At 33.4% G+C, this 24,520-nt stretch overlaps 1 protein-coding gene across 1 annotated transcript in view; it reads right to left on the bottom strand.

Moving 5' to 3' along the window:
* The window catches only part of EDIL3 (EGF-like repeats and discoidin I-like domains 3), a 404,766-nt gene that overhangs the window by 91,809 nt on the left and 288,437 nt on the right, over positions 1-24,520 (bottom strand). Inside the window, exons 7-9 of the mRNA XM_014531211.1 lie at positions 16,788-16,943; positions 15,139-15,283; positions 10,031-10,215 (exon numbers count right to left, since the gene is read on the bottom strand). Coding sequence (XP_014386697.1) covers positions 10,031-10,215; positions 15,139-15,283; positions 16,788-16,943 — 486 coding nt within the window. The remainder of the gene's footprint in view (positions 1-10,030; positions 10,216-15,138; positions 15,284-16,787; positions 16,944-24,520) is intronic.

Here is a 24,520-nt window from a genome sequence, read left to right as displayed (position 1 = left end):
AGCTGGTGGAGTGTTTTTTCCCACTGAGGGCTTTAAAGCTGCTTTGTTTTTAGAATTTCCCTTATGTCCCATTACAGAGTTTAGAGGCAGCTGTAGAAACATACATAGGTGTAGCATTAGTGTTACATTCTAAGGTACTCTGAGATCCGTTTTCTGCTCCTCCCATATCATCAGGCAGATGCCTAAGGGAACAGATGGGTCCTGGGGTACTCATGAAGAACCATCAAATCCTATAGCTTGGGTTTAAAATCTGCAGTGCTTGTCATGAAATAAACAAAGGCTGAGCCTCAAATAAGTGTGAGATGTTGGGAGAGGGACGACAGGTGACTCAGGGTTCAACTGGAATAATAGTTATTCAGTTACCCTTGTTGTTATTTTATTCATTTACTTTAAGCCCTCCTAACCATATTTGGTTTTGCTAATTATGTTGCATATAAAATGTAATAATAATCATACACATTTCCACAATGATAATTAATACAATTTTGAATGCATTCTATAAAACTTTAATCTATTTTTTATTTTAAAACTATAAAACAAAATATCATATAAATAGATGCTTATTAATAATGACTATAGGTGAATATCTCTTGCTTTTTCTCTTTCTTATATGGATAACCTTAGAAAAAATGTTTTTTATGTATTTCTAGCAGCATAAATAAAATAGTACAAATGGACACATGAACCCATTCTATTTAATATATATAGATACACATAACGCTGCCTCTTTTAAAATTTTTTTTTTCTATCAAAAATCACTGAGCATGTACAATAAGAAATGTCTGGGGTCACAGAAATCATACTATCGATAAGATTATAGTCTGACTTCTTCAGTGAGGAATACCTGCAAGGAACGTATTTATAAAATAATGATGCTTTCATAGTTCCAAGTTCCTGTGGCTCAACAGCAGGGAATGCTACAAAATGGCTATTCCTCATGTTTAGAGTTCCATTTTACTGTAAAACATCCTAATATTAATTCTACACTCAAATTTATTGCATGTCAATTACAAAATCCTCTCTAAGAATGAATGGAGAGAACTTGACATTATGAACATACAAAAGGCAAAGCCAAAATGTATAAGCATTTGCAGGACAAACACTTCATAATTATTTGCAGGACAAAAACTTTATAATTTAAATATTTAAAAATGTAAGTTTTTAAATGATATCCTGTCATTTTAAGTAGAGGAAAACAGTTTTAAAGAAAATTATCAAGTGTATTTTTCAACAAATGAGGACTTTTTTCCCATTAGAGTGATGAATAAATGTTTGTATACTGATGTAAACTTCTCTAGCGAAGCCCTTTAACTAATAGGAACTATTTTTAACAGATAAAACTTCACATGTTACTTTCTTTGCTCAGAGATTTCAATGTATAGAGCCCATTTTATTCATGACATGGGTTTACTATTCTTCAGGTACTAACTTCAGCTTATGTGCAACATTGTTACTGAAGATGAAATTGAAATAAAACTTTGAACTCATTTAGGCAATGTTAAATGCTTGGCTTGTGCAGATATAGACATAGAGTTGATAAAATTGTTTGTGATATCGAATAGGTCTAGCACAAAAATAGGAAATGCGGTGAACTGAAAAAAAGTATTTCCAAATACACATATTTTGCATATATTTTGCTGTACTGAAAAAAATCATAAAAATTTGATTTTAAAAAGACTGTTAAGGTTAGATTCATTCTACATGATGTATACAAGATGTCAGATGCAAAGAGTCATGTAAGTGGCACTCATTGGAAAATAGAGAAACAATTTTTGGATGCAGTTCTGATATTTATAGGATTAAGTCATAGGACCTCTGTAGATTGTGTTTTATATGTTTTGAGACAGATACTTTACACAAATAATTATATGTACCCAGATTATTATAAAGATACAGTGAAAATTATCAGAAAACCCTTTGAGAAAAAAAATAGTGCTACAGAAATATAATTAGATTAATACAAACTATTCTAAAGTAGTTCCTAGGGATGTTAAGATAGTTATTTTTTAAAAAAACACTGTGACAAAATAAGTTTGAAAATCATTAAATAAAACAAATCTCTTTCCTATAGGATTCTTAATGGAAGAGATGTTCTTCAGGACACATTTTGGGAAATGGTGATAAATTGACAATTTGAGGAGAAAGGAAACCTAATTTGTTTTAGATTTCTGAATTTTAAGGATGAAAGAGCGATGTCATGCTAACTTTATCTTTTCATAAACAAACGAGAAAGAAAGGACCTTTTGGAAACTGGCTCTGTAGTCAGGAGGACTGAATTCTGGTAGGAGCAATAGCTAAAGGAAATGAGCATCTGAAAAAGTAGAAACTGTGAGTGTCAGGACCAGGAACCAAGAGAGCTGAGATTTAGTTCAGCTAGTAACAAGCTAGACATAGGTGTACTGAGAAGCAGGTAGTCATCTGGTGAGCTGATGATAAATAGGCACTTAACTTTCAGAGGGCAGGCTGAGGCTGGAATGCAAGGTCAAAGGGTGAATAAATCAAACAGCAAGGACCCAGGAAAGAGAAGAGGGCACAAGAGGACAGTCAGAAATTCACGGAGAGTGAAGTAGGTCACAGGGAGGGAGCAGCATCAGCTATCTTGACAGACCTGGGCAAGGAGCCTGCAACATGAGTTAAGTGAAAATTCTGTTCGGTCTTGATACTGAGGCCACAGTCCGCCCTACCAAAGGAAATTTATATCTATTTTTCTCTAAAATATACACTAATTCCAGAAAGTAATTAATTGGAAGCTGTAGGCAGATATGTCCTTAGGCACATCTTAAAGGATCTCAGAGAACATTCTAACCAAATGCTAATACAGAAATGGGCATGGTTAAGTGGACCTACACTTTCCAGGAGACATACTATGGCAGTGAACTATAATAGCAGCATCAAACTAAGACACTAGAGATGTGAAATTCACTTCACAAGCCATGTTTTCCCACATAAATGCTATTTTAAAAGTGTAAGAGAAAATAAATGCAATATTTGCGATAAATACATTTATTTTATGTTGACATTAGCAAATAAATACTTCATAAATAAGAGATATCTTAATGATTAAATAAAAACCGGATGATCTACCCATCATATCATTACTGGCTTTAAAGAAAAAATGATACAGTCTCTAGGATACACCAAAGATCTTGGACTAGGTGAGCTTAATTGATCAAGATTATTGGGGAGCCTGGCCAGTGTGGGTCAATGGTTGAGTGTTGACCCATGATTCAGGAGGTCACAGTTTGATTCCTGCTTGGGGCACATTCCCAGGTTGTGGGTTCGATCCCCAGTAGGGGACATGCAGCAGGCAGATGATCAATGATTCTCTCTCATTATTGATGTTTCTATCTCTCTCTCTCCCTCCCCCCTCCTCTCTCAGAAATAAACAAAAACACATTTTAAAAAATAAAATAAATAAATAAAAAGACTGTTGTGGAGAGCAGTGTTCTTTAAAATGTGGTATGTGCCCAAGGAACAAGCCATCCAGTTGTAGGAAGAAAAAAATTAGAATTCCCATCCTATCAACTTTTTTTTTTTTTAGAAATTGCATTTTTCAAATATTTAACATGTGTTCAGTGTTCAGTAACAATGAAAGGGTTATACAATGTTTATAGTGGGAACCACAAACCTAGAGGGCAGGCTGGAGCGACAGCTGTACCAGAAGCTCTCCTCCATGATAGGCATGGCCAGTTCTATGCTGGTCAGCACTAGAAGGGCTTCCTAGTCCAATGAACATCTATAAAAAGGGAGTCATCTCACTCACAAATAGTCTACGAAATAGTGTGGTAAAGATCGTCATGTGAGTTTCCTGGTGTGTTTCCCCTTCTGCTGATAGGCTGTGAAATCTTTATAAATGTGTCAGACTCTCTAGCCTCATGAAACAGACATAATTTAGTCACTGAGAGGGCTGCTTTCAAGACAAAATGAGGTCACCGGTGAAAGTTGATTCCCATTTTATCTGAAAGCCTTTACAAATGCTCTTCTTATTTGAAACTGTATTCCTTAGCTCTGAATTTTACCCATTGGCATATTTTCAGCTCATATTTTTAGAGGAGAATGGTTGTCATTCTTATAACTGTATTTCATTAATACAAAGATAACTAATATGTCATAAATTAAAATTTATTTGCAAACAAGGGAATCAGAAGTCATTTAATTCTCATTATCATAAAAAACATGAATGGATCTGCTGTGCACATACAATTCTTATAAGTCCTGCTGTTCAGTTTTTCAATGGTTTCAGATACTGCTTCTAAGAAGAAGCATCCATCTTCCCATATTTCTTTTTATTTCTTTTGGAATATTGAATCCATGACAATTAGGGCATCAGTAATCATACATGCAGACAGACAGTGCCAAATATATCTTTCAGTTCCTTGCACCTGGCATTGTATTTTGTTACAACAGGTGCCTCAATAATATTTGTTTTAAAAATTATAAAGCCACTTACATAACCTTTAAACCACAAAGCCTCCATCTAATTTTTATGTACCTTTGAAGCTAGCCTTTCCAAAACTGCACCACATGCTTAATTTAATCTACACCAGAAGCTACTGCTTTGTGTATTTCCCAAGATGTGCTATATGTAAATTCTAGAGTATTAGTACGTTATAATGGGTTAACATATATTACTAGAGGTCTGATGCATGAAATTCGTGCAAGAGTAGGCCTTCCTTCCCCTGGCTGCCAGTACCAGCTTCACTCCGGCCACCAGCAGGCACCCGGGACCCAGGCTTCCCTCGCAGCCCCAGCTTTGTCCGGAAAGTCGTCCCAAAGGACATCTGTTCTAATTAGCATATTGTGCTTTTATTATTATAGATGCTTTTTTCTAAGGGGATGGGTTTTTAAAAAGCTATTTATAGAGAGCACTAACCAAAAAATGACTCAAAATGAGTGAAAAGGGAAGAGCAATATTTTGGGGAGTAAATAGATAAACTACGAATGATATAAAAGTTAACTTTTTAAAAGATTAATTTTGAGGTTAGATGGCTATATCTGTAACACTCATTAAGTTATATGATGCCTTTTTTTTGTTTTTGTTAACTTTACCAGAAATTAGCTGGAGATCCTGTTAATTTTTTTATTACATTGAATTGGGTCAATCATCCTTTAGATATTAGAATCTTAGTGGTATGAGAGTTTAAAAGAGGAAGGTTGCCTGGGAGGTTACCATTTTTGTAATATCCACATTTTAGAGGAAAAAGAGAAAAAACTGAGTCCCAGAATATTAATGTAAGTCATCAGCCCTCAAAACCAGATTGTTGGACTTTGTCCTGCACTCAGCATAGTACATTGATCCTGACTGCATAGTATACTGATGGTTTGCTCTCCAAGTACTCTCTGTATAAATATCCTACTCAATTTTGCTTTGCTCATTAGTTTTTTTGTATTTGGATAGTGGAGATTCCTTTTGATACCATAAAATTATAAAAATTTAAAGATGATTTACAATACAAGCAAGGTATGGACATCCTTTGATTCACTTCATATACTTCAACATATATTAACATTATGAAGGATGGAAACTGTTTCATAATCATACAAAATAAAGAAATTACTTATCTCTTTCAGATTGGCTTTATAACTGAACCCTTCATGTAAGCTTGCTGTTTACTGTATTTGAAATTTTGGAAGAGTGACCTGGAAATCAGACTATTCCTTCATATTGAGGGACCCTTGATCCTTGAAAATTTTTTTCCTTTAATTCTAATATAAATAAATTGTGCAGAAGACAAGATAAGTTAATGTTTTTAAAGAAGTTATGAATTTTATGGCTAAAATATGCCCTGTTAAAAATATAAAATGAACTAAATACGGCTTATTTAATTAGAAAACTCAAATTCAATTGCTTTTTGCACATTTCCACAAAATTAGTATTGAAATGAAGTTGTGAAGGGTTAGCTGCAATTCTGAAAAAGGTCAACACTAAAATGTGCACTTTAACAACTCAATTAATTCTACTAATTTGGATGAAATACTATACAGACTAACTTAAATTAGCAATTGTTTCATGAAATAGACCAAAAGGTCATTTACTAGGTGACATTGTGACATTTTCATTTATATTGTGCTTCCCTTTTGTGAAATCTGAAAAAAACTTTCAATAGATTCAATTATAGAGGATGAATTACCACCTATAATGCAATGAATACACACAGAGCATATTCAATGTAAGATAATTTACAGTCTTTAATCATAAGATTTTTTTTTGAAGTTGGTTAGTCAATCCAAGTTAATTCTTGGAGATTGTTCATTGTTTACTTGCATCTACTATACCAAAATATTTCTTCACAATTAGTAAGATTATCATCAGTATACTACCCCTGATATAATGTTGTTAAACACCACAATTTTATGCTGCATTTTAATCAGTTTGTATAATATGAGTATAAATACTAAGGGAATTTACTCAGTGTATTGAAAGCAACTGAACATGGACATAAAACACATAAACTTTCTAATAAGAATATTGTTTCAGTAGAGAACATTACCAAGTAGCATATAAAGCTCATTTTAAGTTATTAATAATATTACTACTATTCCCAGGTAAAGAATTTGAAAAATATAATGTCACCTATATAAAAAATTAAAAATTTTTGCTTGCCAATGCAAATTTATATAATTTATCAACACTTCTCACAGACTGCAACTGATCTACCAATATATTACTTTATCTTTCATAGTTTTATTAAAAATTCCCTTTTGAAAGAAGCAAAGAATATGTATGCAGATCTTCATTCTTGATTAAAATTGGTGGTGTCAGGTCATGTTCTCCTAAGGTTTCACAAGCCATAGGAAAGAGAAAGGCGGGAGCTACCTGTTGCTGGGTACCTTCTATGTGCTTCTTCATTTGTCTATTTAATTAAGCTTAAAATCCAACAAAATGTCTGTTTTTTGTTACTTTAATGTTACTTTATTTTATAACAGGGATTAAAATTTAGTCCAGCCATATGTTAGAAATGTTCAGCTATGAGTCAGGAATAATTGGCTTATGATCTTTCAACTTAGCTGTAAGTTGTTTTTTTTTTTAAAGGCTGAAACTGTAATTTAACAAAAAACAAACAAACAAAAATCACACACACATACCAAAAAAAAAACCCTCTGTGTTTTTGAAAAACACATTAGTGGGGCTCCTTGCTCAAAATATTGGAGAACAGCAAACACATCAAAGCGATGAAACAGTTTTTCAGAGGTGTGAAAAAAATGCCTCTTATTTACTGTTGCCTGTGGACTTAACACATTTTTGCCATGTTTATAAAGAAATAGCATAAGGATTTCATGATAAACAATAGCTCATGGAAGCCACTAATCAGTTAGGTAAGATCACTTATGAAAAGTAATACAAGAACACTTGTTTAAGAAGCATCTGATATTTTGCCCTTATAGAAGCACTGGAAACAACAATAGAGTGATAAGAAGAATAAAATGTTAAAGTGATATTTGAGTACATAAGAATTCCTTAAAAATATTTTGGGGTTTTCTTTAGAACAACTGTATTTCCAGACATTATCTATTGAATAAATTTTGGAAACACCTATAAACTGAAATAAAACTCATCATTAGAGAGTTATATATAGTTAGTACATAAAGGAAAGTTCTTAAAAAATCAATAAGCAGAAGATTAATAGTGAAGGAGGGAAATTTAAATGAGAGACATGGTTTCTCTTCAGAAGAGCTATTACCCAGAATTGATGCATCTTACGTTAAAAACAGAACTAAACTTCATAAATTCAGAAGCCTCAAATAAGGATATAAAATGGACTCTATATAAACAATTTAAAAACAAACTCATCCTATACAATATCTATAAAAATGTTAATCTTATTTTCAACAAAGACACTAACAGCCATGGCAATATATAGTTGGACAGATTCTATTCTTTTGATGAGAAAATACTAAAAATAGTAACAATGCTTGAGCATTTTCTTGATGTCAAAAAAGAAAAAAAAATAAGTATAAGTAAAGATGTCAATTTACCCTGCCTTCAAGATTCTGAATATGTTTTGACACAGCAAAAAATGGACATATACTGCAAGAACTGGTCCTTGAGTTGATAGAAAAATTTGTCACCAACAGAATAAATCAATTTCAGCATGCAAGTGACTTTAAGAAGACAGTTGAAAAGCCATCCTTAAAAAATGTGATGGATGGAGGTCTGCATTGAAGAGTACACCCTGATTCATGTAAAAATATTTGTTTAGTTTTATCTTTCTAAAGAAATGTGCCATTGGCAACTCCTTCATATGGATATTTCTAGAGTCTACCAGCCTGAGTTAGTTATAGTGTAAAATATTTTGGAATATTTCACATGGCATTATGACTCAAAAGTGATATTTAAACTGAAGCATGACTGGAATATTTCCAATTTAAAAAATATTATACAGCAACAAAGAGCAAGTTTAACATTACCATTCAATTCTAACAAATCAGAAAAAAAATGTTTCCATGGATTCCTCAAATTAAGAACGTAAAAATTCATAAAGGCTATGTACTATAATAATTTAGTTCCTGTATTATAAAGGTCAGATCTTTAGTATGAGCTTTTAGTTTCTTTTTAAATATTATTTTTGAAATTTGAGGATATTAGCAGTTGGCCTCTTAAATTGTGGATCACGATTCTATGATGTATATGCCCAAATCAATAAATTCAATTGTATTTTGAACTATTCATTTATCCATTCATACATTCAACAAATATTTATTGAATGCCTACCATGTGTCAGGTATTGTGACAGGCATTTAGTTAGGTACTGAACAACAAGTTGAGAAAGTGAAAAAGACAGATGTGGTCCCATCCCTTCTAGAGCAAACAATGAAGCATGAAAACACAATTTCAATAATAGTGTGATAATGCTATGAGATAATTATAGATGACCCAGTAGTGTACAGGAGAGAACTTAAGCCAAATCTGGCGCAGGATAGAGTTGGTGGCTTACTTTGGATGCACCAGAGGAATGCATACCCACATGGTAGCTGAAGAATTATACCAATAAAAGGCTGGGGGTGCTCTGGGCAGAGGTGTTCTTTCCCCATTCTTTTCCTCTAGGAAGAGGACATTTATAAAGGAATGAAAAGAGAGTGATAGTGTTTGGTTTGAAAAACTGAAGCAAATTTAGAAAAACTAAAAAGATAAGAGGGAATAGGGCTAAATCATGCACTTTTAGGTTATATTAAAGAACCCGACTTTATCCTGAGGTAATAGAAAGCAATTGAAAAGTTTCAAAAGAGAGTAAGAAAATAATCACCTTTGTATTTTGGAAAAAAATCATACTTATTATAATTTGGGAAACAGCTTTCTAAAGAGTAGGAACAGAAATTGGAAAGCTGCAAAAACCCAGGGTGAAAGAGGGTGGTAGCCTAGAGTATGAGAGTGGCAGTGGGATGGTGAGAAGTGAAGTAATTTGAGAGTAGTTGAAATAACCAATACTTATTAACTTGTTAATGTGAGTGTGTGGGGTTGGAGAACCTGAAAGAAAAAGGACATGTTTCTAACTGTGAGAATAAGGGAAAACAAGGCCAAGTGAAGAAAAGACCATCTCTGCTTTCCTTCTATAACCTAGCTCTCATCATGAGATGTAATCAAATTGCTCCATTGCTTAGCAACCACAGGGAAAGAGCTAATAAGTCATGATTCATGATTCTATGGGAACAATCCACGGGTCAGTGGCTTGATGTCAAGGTGGTTTAGATTCCTGCTGTGACACTTTCAAACCAACATTGACTCCTAGCGTGAGGATAGATGAGAGTTGAAATGCAAATGCTCTCATAATCAATCCAATTGATCTATAGTCGTGTGATCTGGTACAGCCTGCTGCATCCATCTGACAGTAGCATCTGTACATCAACATTGGAAGAAAAATAGCACACAGACATAGCTTCAGAGGAATTTTTTTTTTACCAATATAGTTAAGCCAAAGAGAGAGGCACATTTAAATTAGTATGAAGGTAATCACTCCAACAATCATCTAACCAACAGGAAATCTTTTAAAAGAAGAGGTGCAGTGTGTGGCAAAATTTTGAAAACTGTTACCTGTAACCACTGTGACTGGTCATTGTGGCCGGAGGTCCAGGCATTCACTTTGCCCTGCTTGTCCAGCCGAGCTTTCCTTGGCTCCCAAGTGAACATGTCCATATTGAGAGTTCTGAAGATGCTGGAGGCAGTGATCTGATAGTCTTGTATATGCCCTGATTTCATCCCCAGAGGCTCAGAACAGCCTGAAAGAGATGAGAAGGGCTCCGTGAGAAAAAGAATTTATCACCCTCCAAGTTTTATGTCTTCATTTTAGAGAGGCAAGAGCAGATTAAGCCTAATGCTATTCATTCCCCCAAAGAGAGAGCATCTAAATTCAAAAAAGGTTATAATCAGAAATAAATCTGGAACAAAATCGAAAAACAAAATAGCCAATTCAGGTTATTTTGTCTGAATATATTTTGGAAAAATTGAAAACAAGACAGAATTCAAATTACTTTTCTGCGATAGATGATTCTGCAAAATGAAAACAATGCTCCCCTGTCTCATTAATGATAGCCTCATGACTGTTCCCCAGCTTTCAACAGTTTCATTGCGCCTTTAAAAATGGAACATTTTCTCACAAAGTATATTTGGTTTTCTTTTATTTGCTTCCATAATACTGCAAATGAAAATTCCCTCAGTACGAAGTCATTTTCACAAACTGCTCCAATGGTATATTTTGAACTGGGCAGCATTTTCTTTTCCAAGAAATGTTTGCTAATCTTTATCACGCATTCTTATAGCACCAACATGGCTTCTTCTGGAAGGTGAGAAGCTAATATTTATTCAAAGTACACCATGTGCCGGGCATTGTACAAGTATAGGATTTAAACAAATACGTAACAGAAGAAAGTAATTCTAGCAAAAGCCATTATGGGATGAGTCTTTTATACATTCTTATATTTTGATCATACTCAGTAGCTTCTGGTATTGGGTAAATTTGGAAGATTCTCAAATTTGCCACACATGGTTTCAGGTTTGACATGGTGCAAATTGTGGATTTGTCTGTCCTTGAAATATGTGTGTGTGTGTATGTGCATATGTGTGTGTGTGCACATGAACTTCCAATCTTGAATTACAATTGTGACAAAATTCCATCCATAAAGCCATCCATAGGAAGCATGATTCTGTTATCATATTAGGCAGTTGTTGAGGCTTCCACAAAGTAAGTTTTATTATCAAGAAATCCAAAATAAGTCTGGCCTGTGTTGCTCAATGGTTGAGTGTCAACCTATGAACCAGGAGGTCACGGTTCGATTCCAGGTTGGGGCACATGGCATGGTTTGGGGTTCGATTTTCTGTGGGGGGTGTGCAGGAGGCAGCCAATTAATGATTCTCTCTCATCATTGATGTATCTATCTATCTTTCCGTCTTCCTTCTTCTCTGATATATCTACATATCTTTATCTCTCTATCTCTATCTCTATCTCTATCTCTATCTCTATCTCTATCTCTATCTCTATCTATCTATATGACCTAGATCTATAAAGCTGGTAAAAGAAATCCAAGATAAAAGGGAGACTCCTCCAATCAATGCCATTTCCTCATACTCTATTGGTCCCTCACAATCTGTGTACTTATATCCATTATTTAACCACATTGTGCCTCAGTTTTCTCATCTCTAAGATAATGATAATAAGAAACTACCTTAAAGAAGTGTTTTAAGAAATTAGCTAATAAATTTAAAGTATTTAGAAACAGTGCCAGCATATAGCTAACATTAAGTAAATGTTAGCTCTTTTTATTATTTCCATAAAGCTCATTTCAACAGATAACAATGTTAAGACCTCAAATCAGCATATCAGGGGGCACTAAATAGCTTATGACTGGCTGTAGTTTCTAAAACTAAGCCATTTGAAGTCAAGGCTCAAAGAGAAGTGGCTTAGAACTCTTCAATGATAAATAGTTAACTACAATGAATTGCTTTCTGTCTTAGTCCATGTAGATTACTTCTTCCTTCTTGAGGCTCCTCCATGTCTTCCTTCAACTCCACCTTCTAGAAAATGCCTATCCTATGCAAACATTGCCAAAACAGTGATGGAGGATTAGCCAATTATGTCTTAGTACAAGTTTTATTGGGTTTTAGGGATCGGAGACATATACTCTTAAGTCCCATGATAAAAATAACTAGAACTTTTAAATATAAATTCTGGAGGAGAAAAGTTTTATGACCAAATCTCAAGGATTGTAGAAAGTTCTAAAGTCTTAATGACATGTCATTTACCTTCAGGCAGTTCTATGGTAACAGGCTTTATCTAAATTACAGGTTTCTGACTTGTTCTCCTACTGCTCTCATCAAGTCCTCACCCCCACCCTGCACTGCTACTGGAGTTTTTGTAAAACCGATGGACTTGCAGAAGAGATACAAGGGAAAAAGGAAAGGTTGTTGGTTTCTTCCTTTTGTGACATAACACAGTATTTCAAATATTGCCTAGAAAAGGGATACCTTTACTTTCACCATTTCTGCTCTGTCATTGAATTCATTTCATACCCATTCCACTGTCTAGTACTTAGCCCAGAGGAAGTTTTGAATAATTTGTTCAAAGAATGAATGAATGACTATTCCTCCTCTAATTACGGTCATGATCCATTTCAATCTAAACATCTTATATCTCTCTCAGAGAATTTAGGGGTTTTCTTTTTAAGTATCTGGTAAAAGATTAGCTGCTGATCTTCTAGGAAGGCTGAGAGATCTTATAACAGTTTATTGAATACAATAAGGCAGCCTTGGGCTTTATAGTGTTGCACTGGATTGAGGGAAATAATTCCATACATTATATTTGTTTATTTCCAAATGTAACAGCTAACCTCTTCCAATTTGCCTCACAAATTTTCCTTCTCATCCATAAGATTTGATAAGTATAAATTAACTCTTTTACCATCATGGAAAGCACCTGTACAAAATGAAATATTAACAATGAAATTGATTATTTTACAGCTTTTAAAAGTATCCATCAAGTGATATTATTCTCTGCATGCAAGTTCAAAATCAATGTGTGGGTGTGGGAGATGGGTATGGCTTCTTTCTGAGAACATAAAAATCTGTAAAGTGTCAGGTATAACCTCAAGTCAAACTTGAAAGTAAAATATATTTACCCCTTAGGGGTATAACTGTGCCATGTATGAGAGACTGACCCTCACAAATCAAATGGCTGAAAAGTCTGGGAAGGTGATGTAAAGCAACTAAAAACCACGGGGGCTTGTAGCAAACCTCATCATCTGTGGCTTCTTCTTGATTGCTTTATGATGGATGAGATAGGGTTGACACCGGCCTGTGGTGATATAGTGACATGCAATAAAAACACTGTACGACAATTCTGCTCAGATTTACTGGTAGTCAGTAAGCTGGTTTGAATTAAGAAAATAAGGAAAACATCCCTGTTAGGGTAATTAATAGTACTAAAACCATATGTTGGCTGCTTTATAAAAGACACCCATACATAATATGAAATATGATTCTTAAAACAAATTCAGTCATCTAGCTAAATGTCTCTGATTCCTTTAAATATAATGGGTTCATTTAAAGTATGTTGTTGTTTTTAAAATATGTTTTTATTTATTTTAGAGAGAGAGGAAGTGAGAGGGATAGAGATAGAAACATAGACAAGAGAGAAACATCTATTGGATGCCTCTTGCATGCCTCCTACTGGGTCCACAACCCAGACACGTGTCCTGACCAGGAATCGAACCAGTGACCTCCTGATTCATGGGTCAATGCTCAACCACTGAGACATACTGGTGGGGTAAAAGTTTGGTTGTTTTTTAATAGTAACTTTTATTTGCTTAAAAATCATTCCTTTTCTCAACATCACAAATATACCTAAGAAGGGAAATAAATATAAAGTATACATTATAACCAATACACAACCTCTTGAAATGCATAAATAGTTCCCAGTTATTCTGTTCTACGGATGTGTCCTCCTATTTTTTTTAACTTTCACCCAAGGATATATTTATTGATTTTAGAGAGAAGAGGAAGGGGGAAGAAAATGAGAGAGAAGGAGAGAGAGAGAGAGAGAGAGAGAGAGAGAGAGAGAGAGAGAACGATAGAAACATCAATGTGGGAGAGAAACATAGATCAGTTGACTGCAACCTAGGTAAGTGCCCTGACTGGGAATTGAACCTGCAAGCTTTGGTGGTCAGGACGATGCTTCAGCCACATGAGCCACCTGGCCAGGGCATGTGTCCTCCCATTTTTAACTAAATAGTATCATTGTACATTTGATAAAAGTCTTTCTTTTTTGAAGGTTATTCTAAAAAGTGAGGTACACATTAATTTTTTATTTTTCAAAACACAGTTGTTTGAACAAAACAATTACATTTCATGTAAATGTTGATGCTAGAATAAGAATAACCACCAAAAAGAAACACAGTGAAATGCCTAGACAAAATTGTCTGTTTAGTTCAGAATCTAGCTATATTGAAATAGGATCACTGAGAGAGCTACATATCAAGTCTTCATCTTTATTTTTAATACTGATGCTCCTGGAAGATAAGGATTATTTAACCTGAGTCCTTTGATGGATTATCTTTGAGTTGGATAACCACTGTTTATACAATAGGCAGGGTGGTAGATAAGAATGATCCAAGAGTGAATTTATAGTAGCAATCTTGGTATTGAAGTATTGTCTCCTTGGGAGAAATGATAAAATGTACATGTTTCATTAAAAAAATCCCAAAAGCCAAGTTCTTACAGTAGATGGACAGAGATAAAGCTTACTTTTCTATTCCATATAGCCTAAATGTAACTGCAATTTACAAAGTCAGGCAGATTTCAGTTTTTACTGAACATTTGTCACAAAACATAAATCATAGTTAATACTAAAAACAGTAAGACATTTAAAGAAACAAAAGTTTCCAGTGAGAATTTGTTGTATTTTCATTGACTACTCAAAGAAATACAGTGTTCCTTCTACATTAGTTGTCTTCTGTAGCATGTTTTAGATTATCTCTCTCTCTCTCACACACACACACACACACACATGAGTTTATCACTGAACCATGCCCTAGACAGGTTATAGCAGGAATGAATATCTATGGGTGTTGAAAAATTACAGGTTAGTAGTAGACTACACACCAATTTTTTTTCTTTAAAGAAAATACTAAAATAGATAATATGGGACTCACCTGATAGTTCACATCCAAGAAGTTCCATTCTCAAAGTACAGTGTCTTCGACAAACTTGGGGATAAAGTCTTACATACTGAGCTTTTATGGGGGGTGTGAAAGAGTTAGCATAGGGTGTGTTGTTATCAACATTTCCACGAAACACCTGTGTAAAGAGATGATATAGAATTGTAATTATTAATTGTAACAGCTCCTTTACCTGTTTTTATATATTGATCTTATATCCTACCCAACATAATCTTTCCAAAATTAGATTAAATAATTTGGGGGTCTGAAGCATTTAGGAAGCACCTTTCCATCAGCTGAATATATAAAACCTAGAACTAAAATACTAATTAATATTACGAACCAATGTAGCCTACGGTATAATCTATACTCTATTATGAGGGTATTGTCAATTTAAAGGTCAGTCCTTCAAAACAGGGGGAATGCTTCTTTCTTTTTTTGAAAAATGGGCACTTTAAGCCTTTCAACTTAATCTAGTCTGTTCATTTTACTACTTAGTAATGATATTTTTTTGTTGTTTATGAACTAGTCTTTCCTGTGCTTCCTGTTCACTCAGTCTCTCTAATGCTATGATCAGACTTATGATGCTTTAGGGTCTGATTCCTAAGATTACGTCTTAATGGTCAGTCCCAGATCATTGGATAAGAAACTCATAATTCTATATATATTCTCTATATATAATATAAATATATTATATTTCCTTCTACAATTAAGGATTAAACATGTTATTTTAAAATTCTTTTAATCTTATTGTTATTATACATGACCTGGTAAACAGATAAATTTATTTAAATTTATTTGAGAAGGTAATTTAAAAATTCTTTTATAATTTGTTAAGTCTAGTCTAATGACTTGTCTTTAAATGGAATGAGCTGCAGTGAAATTTAAAAAATTAATAAAAGTTCATTAAAATTGGGAATATCATAAGAAAGGCAAAGGAGACATTGAATATGTATTTTCTCTAAAATGTTTTATCCTATAGCCCTGGCCGGGTAGCTTAATTGGCTAGAGTGTCATCCCGTTATGCCAAGGTTGCGGGTTCAATATCCGGCCAGGGTGCATACAAGAATCAACCAATGAATGCATAAACAAGTGGAACAACAAATTGATGTTTCTCCATTTTTTTCTCTCTCTTCCTCTCTCTCAATAAATAAAAATACATTACTAAAATATTTTGTTCTGCTAAATAAAAATTTTTCTCCCAATATGAAATATATAAATATATACATCTTTTCTATATTTGTGCTTTATTTTTCAAATAATATTTTTCTTTACAGATAACAATTTTGATCTATAGTTATTTGATTATGGAGAGTGCTAATATGTCAAAGCAATACAGTGAAATTAAAAACCAACTATTATTAAAATAAAACAATTGTCATGCCAATATTGTTAACCTTCTGATAAAGTGATTATAAGATCAACAATTAAAATCAGAGAAAGTCTTAAATGGTAGCCAGTGTACATTTATAACTTGGAAAAACTCCTTATCCCTTTCACCCCACTAGTCTAATATTTATTAAAATGCCATAAATTTATTTGCAACAACATAAAGCTTCTGCTGAAGACCCATTATTCATTTGGTAAGCAATGATTATTAATGGAATTTGATTTTTAAATTAACTATGTTAAGTCATTCTTACCACATCTTCATTGGTGCCTTTCACTTTGTACATTGTCCAAGTCTTTCCATCATTACTATAGGCAATTTTGTAGGATTTTATATATTCTGGGCTTCCAATTCTCTTGGCTCCTTGGGTAATTACACCAGTAACTCTCATTTTTCTTTGTAAATTTATCTGAGGAAACAGGAAAATCAATGGTTATCTCATTGCTTTCAGGATAACAATATTGACAGTATCCACTTTGGAAATAAAACATTTTTATTTCTTAGTATATATTTAAAATAATACAAAAATATAGTAATTTCTTGTAATTTTAAAAGATGAATATTAAATATATATATCTCAAGTTTAGGTTCAAAATCTTTCCCAAAAACCTTTTTTCAAGCAAAGCAATATTTGTGAACAAACTTTGAAAAAGGCAATGTGCCCCCAAAATATTAAGTATAGAAAACATTGGTTGGTTATGATATGAAGATGTGACTTAGTAAACTAAAAACGGAATATTACCTTGTCAAAATAGCCTCAGTGACATTACAATGAAACTCTAAGGTCAACATAATTGTAAATGTGTCTCAAATGCTTTAGGCATCAACAAATTTCTACTTAAAATAAAACATGAAAATTTCCCTGAGATCTTTGAGTACTAGAATAAGAAAGCTAAAGGCAACAAAATTGACAAAAGCCAAAAACAGAAGTATCTTCAGTTTCTAGATTTTTATATAGTTGTCTCCACTATAAGTTAAAGAGGGCTTTTCATCAAATACCTGCTTTCTCTTCATTTCATCATAGGGAGACTTTCTAACTGGTATTTTCTCTTCATATTTTCTCCCCATTATAAATCGCCCAACAATAGTTTGCTGCAGGAGTAACAGCCCTGTAATAACAATTCTAATATTCTTCTGATATTTAAATAGGGGAGCTCATTTTGGCAATTATTGTATGATAATGAAATCATAAAACAAAAATATTTTCTTTGTATCTGGAAATTATTAAAAATTGTGTCATTCATTTTAAAATGCCTTTATGCTGCATGCAAAATCTTCTATGTTCTAGAAAAATTGTTGTAAAGTTTCTCTCTCTACCAACAACAAATCGAAACATTTTAATGTCTTTTACTATATTAATAATTCAGAGACCATTTTCCAGAGAAAACCAGACAATCTTCAGATTCATGTGATTAGGGTTTCTCACTTTCTAAGAAAATTCTGAGAGTTAATATTTGAAATGATAGAATGTGTATGTGAAGAAACTGCCCCTCTGTAATCAATTTTCTTTCTTCCCTCCCTCCTTTCTTTTTCTTTCTTTTCTCCTTCTTTCTTTCTTTCTTTCTTTCTTTCTTTCTTTCTTTTTTTCTTTCTTTCTTTCTTCTCTCTCTCTCTCTCTCTCTCTCTCTCTCTCTCTCTCTCTCTCCTATGTATCTATTTACCTACCTATCTTCATATCATATATTCAAAAAGTTGAAAATTGGAACTAAGAGAGCAATCCACTCCAGACAAACACCATGACTTATGAAAAGGCTTACAATGTTTTATCTCCTTGGATTTATATATTTTAAATATGTTAGTGTCTTGTGGGCAATCCTGAATCCTGCATGTAGGCAGCACCCGTTTAGGCTTTTGAAAATTTGCCAACATGGTAAGGTCTGCCTTCCTCTTGATTTTCAGTTTCCTAGTCTCATCTTCCTTCTCTGAATGGCATGAGGTTCCTCACGGTCTGGCGCTCACTCACAGAGCGATCCTCAGTCTTATTTACGTATAAAGAAAACCTGGAATTTTGATGAGTTAAAGAACTTGGCCAAGGTAGTCCCCAGCCTCCCCCGTGAGTATATCCCTCTCTGACTCTTTTAATGCAGACCTTATAAACAACATTTTTGCATTTAAATTCTGGGTCTGTGGTCCCCCTATTTCACCAATAATACTAAGGGAGTTGATTCTGAAATCCAATTTTGCTTTTCTCATTTCAATACTCAGACATCAAATTTACTTACATAAATACATTTTATGTAAAAATATTGTTTGGAGGCTCAAAAAAGCGAATATCCACCATAAAGGTAAATTTTACTTATTACTCTTAACATTTATATCTATTAGTTTTTTTAAAGATTGACTTTAGAATTTTAACAGTGAAATTTGGAATAGATAACCTCTGAAAGATACTTCTTTTACTATGTTAGGTAAATTACCACATGGCTATGGAAGAGAAATATTCTCCCAGTATCTTATGTATGACATTCTTTTTTCTTTTTATGAGACTCTTCATAATATGAACCTATATATATAATAAATAGTGGACAGTTTTAATAATTTTTCTTCCCATTTTAGAAGTTAAATTCCACACGATATTGCTGATCATTCCTTTCTCAATTATCTTTGATCTCATTTCAGTTATCTTGTTTATATCTCTTATGGATAGCCCAATTATCTCTGCCAGAGTTTTAGCTGATGAACCATAGATTAATTTTCTAAAGCTTAAATTATAGATGCATAACAATCAAAAAATAATAATTTTAAAAGTGATTTCTAGAATACTGGATTATTAACAGTGACTAGGTGTTGGGACCTCAATATAAAAGGCTAAGATTTCACTGTCATGGTCATACTCAAGTTTAATGTGAGAAATCTATATTTCTGTGAGAAATAAATTAAGCCCTGGACGAAGGCTATAGAACGATTTTAGAAACATCTCCACCACAAGACATGCTGCAAGTAATTCCCCTTTATCCTATTCCAACAGTATTTTATGGCAAAATAGCATTGCCTTTTAATCTACTTCAAGATGCTATAAGTCACACTTTACATAATAAAAAAGCAAAAGAAAAATTATACAATATTAGAAAAAGTATAGAAAAACAGGAAAGCTTGTACATTCCTGGTCGGAGTATAAATAACACAATCTTTCATGAAGAACAATTTAGTGACATGAAACAAAATGACCAATGCACATTTTCCTAAGCTCAGCATTTCATTTTAGAAATGTAGTCTACAAGTATAACCACACATAAGCAAATTGATGTGGATACAACGTTGTTTCCCACAGTGTTATATATAATAGGACACGATTTCAAATAGGTTAAAATGTCTATCAATAGGGGTCTAAGTCATTTCATTAAGGAAAAGTCCAGAAAATAAAATACTATACAATTGTTAAAAGAACAAGAATGAGAAAGGAAGAGGGAAAGGAGAGGGAGGAGATGAGAGAAAGAGAGAGAATGAAAGAGTGAGAGATATGTTGGCATAAGATTTTAAGAATTGCTGCTTGTCAAGTTTTGGTGTGGAATCAAATAATTGATTCCACAATTATCTGGAAATAATGTGGAAAGAGCACTAAGATTTTAGCAACAAAACAGTGTGTATTTCATACTTCTTTTCATACTACTGTAAAGGGCAAACAATGCATTGATAATGATGTTATCTATAATAGCAAAAGTAATGATAAAGTATCTAGAAATTAACCTAATAAATAATTCTTATGGTCTTATGAGAACATTTTTAACTAAAAGACAAAATAGAAGACAGCATAATGAATAAGATAGCATAATAAGTTGGTTCCCTCAATTTTATTTGTAAATTCTGTGCAGTTTTCATCAACATCAAGAAGGATACACTATTCGGTCATGATAAATTTATTCTGAAATATATTGTTTTTATTTTAAATTATACATTGAAAAATAAACCTTCACTAATAAATAGCTAAAGGAATAATGGAAAGGTACAATGGAAGGAATTTTGCCATATATTAAAACCATGAGACTATTTAGATATAAAATGTGGTACTAGCATAAACAGATAAATATCCATGTGAAGTGAAAGGGAGATCCAGAAAAAGGCTATATATTAATATATATCCATACTTGAGGCAGCATTATATGTCAGTGAGAAGAGGGTAGATTATTTAGTAAATGGTGTTAGGAAAACTGATTGTCTATATTGAGAGAAATTAATTTGGATTGGAAGGTACTAAAAGCCAAATGTGAAAAGTAACACTATTCATTTAATAGAAAAAAAAATGTAGAAGCATATTTTTGTGACCTCAGAGTTGAAGAAGCTTTTATTCTAAGACGACCAGAAAAGCACAAAGTGTAAAGGGAATTGGCTCATAAAAATTTAAAGATTTATTTTTAACCAAGTACATCATAGGTAAAATTAATAGAAAGATGACAGCGTGGGAGAAGATAAGTGTACCATCAAAAACTGACAGTTTTATTTAATACACTAGTTCTCAAAACTTTAGGTCTCATGATTCCTTTAATAAAAATTATTAAAGGCCCCAAAGAGTAAATACACTCACAGCAGGCATGTAATATACATATACATATACATATACATATATTTAATATGTACATAATTAGAAATTAATACTGACAGATTTTAGAAATATTTATTATTTAATGAAAAATAACAATAACAAACCAATTACATTTTAACATAAACACCCTAATTTTATAAAATACTAATTCTTTTGCTTAAAACCAAAAAATTTACCACGGAGAGGTTGTTTTACAATGTTGAAAATCTCTTTATCTGGCTTAAGAGACGACAAGTAGGTCCTCATATTTGCTTCTGCATTCAATCTACTGTGAAATATTTTTTGGCTGAAGTATATTAAAAAAAACCCAGCTTCACAGAGTTGGAAAAGGAAGGAGTATTTTAACAACCTATTCAGATAAGTGTGCATACTCTTCTTCAAAACTTGACAAGTAATAGTTTCTTAAAATTTAAATGCAGTGTGGAATCTGAAAAGTTAACAGTGAACTTTTCATATTCATTAAGTTTAAATCCAATGATTTATCTTGCACTTTGTATAGATCTTTTACCAATGCATGGTTTTGTAACATTATTCATTGGGCATCTGAGAAACATAAGCTCACTGAGCTATGCAGATTCTCTAAATGATGACAGATTTTATTATATAATATCAAAAAGTCACATTCATTAATATCACCACCAATGTCATCAGAACAAAATCTTTAAGTATTGCAACTATAGAGCTCACATTGGAGGTTACATTTTTCCAAAATTCTAACTTTCACTTGACATTTCTAATGTTATCACTAGCAACAATTACTACCATCAATTTTCCTTAGTATGACAGGATTGCTTTATTCATTTTCAAGAAGATACCTGCCATATATCCAGGTATGAATAGTCAGTTTGTTGCTGTTCTTTGAACTAAACATGGGAGAGTATAGGTCAGCTCTTAATGCACACAATCTCCCCAAGTGCTCTCCCTTGAAATAATCATCATACTTAGTACTCAGCAGAAGTGCTTTATGTGTAATTTCCATTTTATCATGCTGAATATTAAATATACAGCAAGAGTTTCAGCAGAAGTGCTTTATGTGTAATTTCCATTTTATCACTCTGAATATTAAATATACAGCAAGAGTTGGCATTTAAGAAACACAATAATCATTAGTGCTTCATCAAGGACATTCTTAAATAAGCTAGATTTTTTTTGGTACTATAACATGCGTGTGATGGTAATTAATACAATGACTACTAGTACAGTTTTGTGCTACATTCTTGATTTGTGCTAAGACACCCACCGTTTTACTAACCTTTGTTTTATGGCATTGGTGCAAATGTTAACATAATAACAATGGCAAAGAAACTCTTAGAATTCTTATGAAAACAGTGTTGACCTGTGAACCTCCTGAATGAGTCTTTGGGCCTCCCTGCCTCCACAACAAATATGTGAACTGCACATTCTGTTGACAACTACTGGTCTGAAATATATAGGGGAAATGGTTACACACACACACACACACACACACACACACACACACACACCAAAGAGATACAGAAACCAATAGAAAACAGAGGGAAAGATATTAAAAAGCAATTCAAAAAAAGGAAAGATCAATATGTAAACATTCACTAATTATTAAATACCTGTAAATTAAATAAGGAGACAGCTATTTTCAGTCAAAATGGTAAAACAAAAAAATATAAGATAATGTCAAGTATTGGTGAAGTATTCCTCTGCTGATGGGAGGGGTATAAACTGGCATACTCACTTCAATTTGTTAGTCCTTAGTAAAATGAAGAAACTTATTCCTGGATATTTTTTTAAAAGAAACTTTTGCATAATTCCTCAATGAGGAATGCACATACATACTTTTAATTTTTAAATTTATTGGTTTTAGAGAGAGAGAGAGCAGAAGGGAGAGAGAGAGAAACATCAATTAGTTGTTCCATTTATTTATGCATTCATTGGTTGCTTCTTGTATGTGCCCTGACCAGAGCTTGAACTTGCAACCTTGGTGTACCTGGACGATGCTCTAACCAAATGGGCACCTGGCTAGAGCCATACATATATTTAGTGTAGAATGTTTATGTTAGTAAAAAAGAGCAGCTTAAGTGAATATCCATAGAAGAATAGAGATTTTAAAATATAAAATATATATGTGTGTGCATGCATGGGTATACCCTTGAATAATAGATGTAGGCATACTTTCTAAGAGTCAGAAGTGATTAATTGAATTTATACATAACTATCTAAACATAAGAATGTGTGAAAAAAGAACGAAATGAAATACACACAATACCATTTATGTAAATTTAAAACAACACATGTACAACATAACATCGTGTACTTTCCATTTGTCTACATCAACTTGTCTAAATCACCCTGTTGAAGGTGAAATAAAGGTTACAACTCTAGTAGTTTGGGCATCTTTATAAGGGAAGAAAAATGGGAAAGAAGGTAGGGAATGAGTAACAATACCATGAAATAAGGAGATTCATCCTCAAATCAGTGCTGGCAAATAATATCCTATGTGGGGGAAGAGATAATTGATTCCTTTCATTTATTCCTCTAATTTCCAGGAAAATTAAGTATGGCCATCTAATGCGTGGTGTTACAGGATAGGAGAGGGGCTCCTCTGCCCTGGTTGCTTGTGAGGTATGGGGTCATTGGGGTAACGTTGGAATAAGAATTTCAGGAGGCCTCCAAGGGAGGATTAGGTATAGTAGAAAGCTTTCTTTTCATGGGATTATACCACTGGGTTTCCAAAATCTCATTTCCTTGAGTCCAGCCATAGAAGCAGTGTAACTGGGGCTTCATTAGAGCTGGTGTCCAGAGTTTCCTTGCATGTTGAAACCTGGTCCAATCCAGTATCCGGCTGGTTTAGCTTGTGTTTCCCCACTGCAGTCCATTAGTCCCTTGTATGGGGGGTTCACAGGGCCGTGGGCCAGAGTGGTGAATGCAAAGAAGTGGGAGCAAAAGAACCCACAAGCCAAGATTCAAGCACAACAAGAGCAACAAGAGCGAGAGTTCCTTTGTTCAGGGGATTAGGTATTCCCAAAGTTTTGCACACTTGCGGTAGCCACGCCCATTTTGGCCAACCATCTTTGTCCCCAGGTTTGATTGACAGGCAAGTACCTTCCCTAGTCCCCCCAACTTTACTGGGTATGCATCTGTCTTCCTTTTGTTGGATTCCCTCCCCCTTTGCTCCTTTTCTATTATTAATAACTAGTAATTACAATGATATCAATAGTACTGCTACATATAAAAGTATTTTCTGAGCTTCATTCCCTAGTATAAAATACAGTGCATAAGCATTTCAAACATACATATATAACAACATACTTAAAATTATTTATGGTTGTAATTTAAACAAAAGATAGCATTAAACAAGCAATTAGCTTTAAGAGTAGCTCTATGAATAGCTAATTATTTTTCTCTACCTCAAGCTTGTTAGGGAAGTCATGATATGCTTAAGTAAAGCATGCAAGGGTGGGTTTGACTGG

Source organism: Myotis brandtii, unplaced genomic scaffold, assembly GCF_000412655.1.
Source record: "Myotis brandtii unplaced genomic scaffold, ASM41265v1 scaffold794, whole genome shotgun sequence".
In the NCBI taxonomy this organism is placed as follows: Eukaryota; Metazoa; Chordata; class Mammalia; order Chiroptera; family Vespertilionidae; genus Myotis; species Myotis brandtii.
This window is presented reverse-complemented; position numbering and strand designations above follow the sequence as displayed.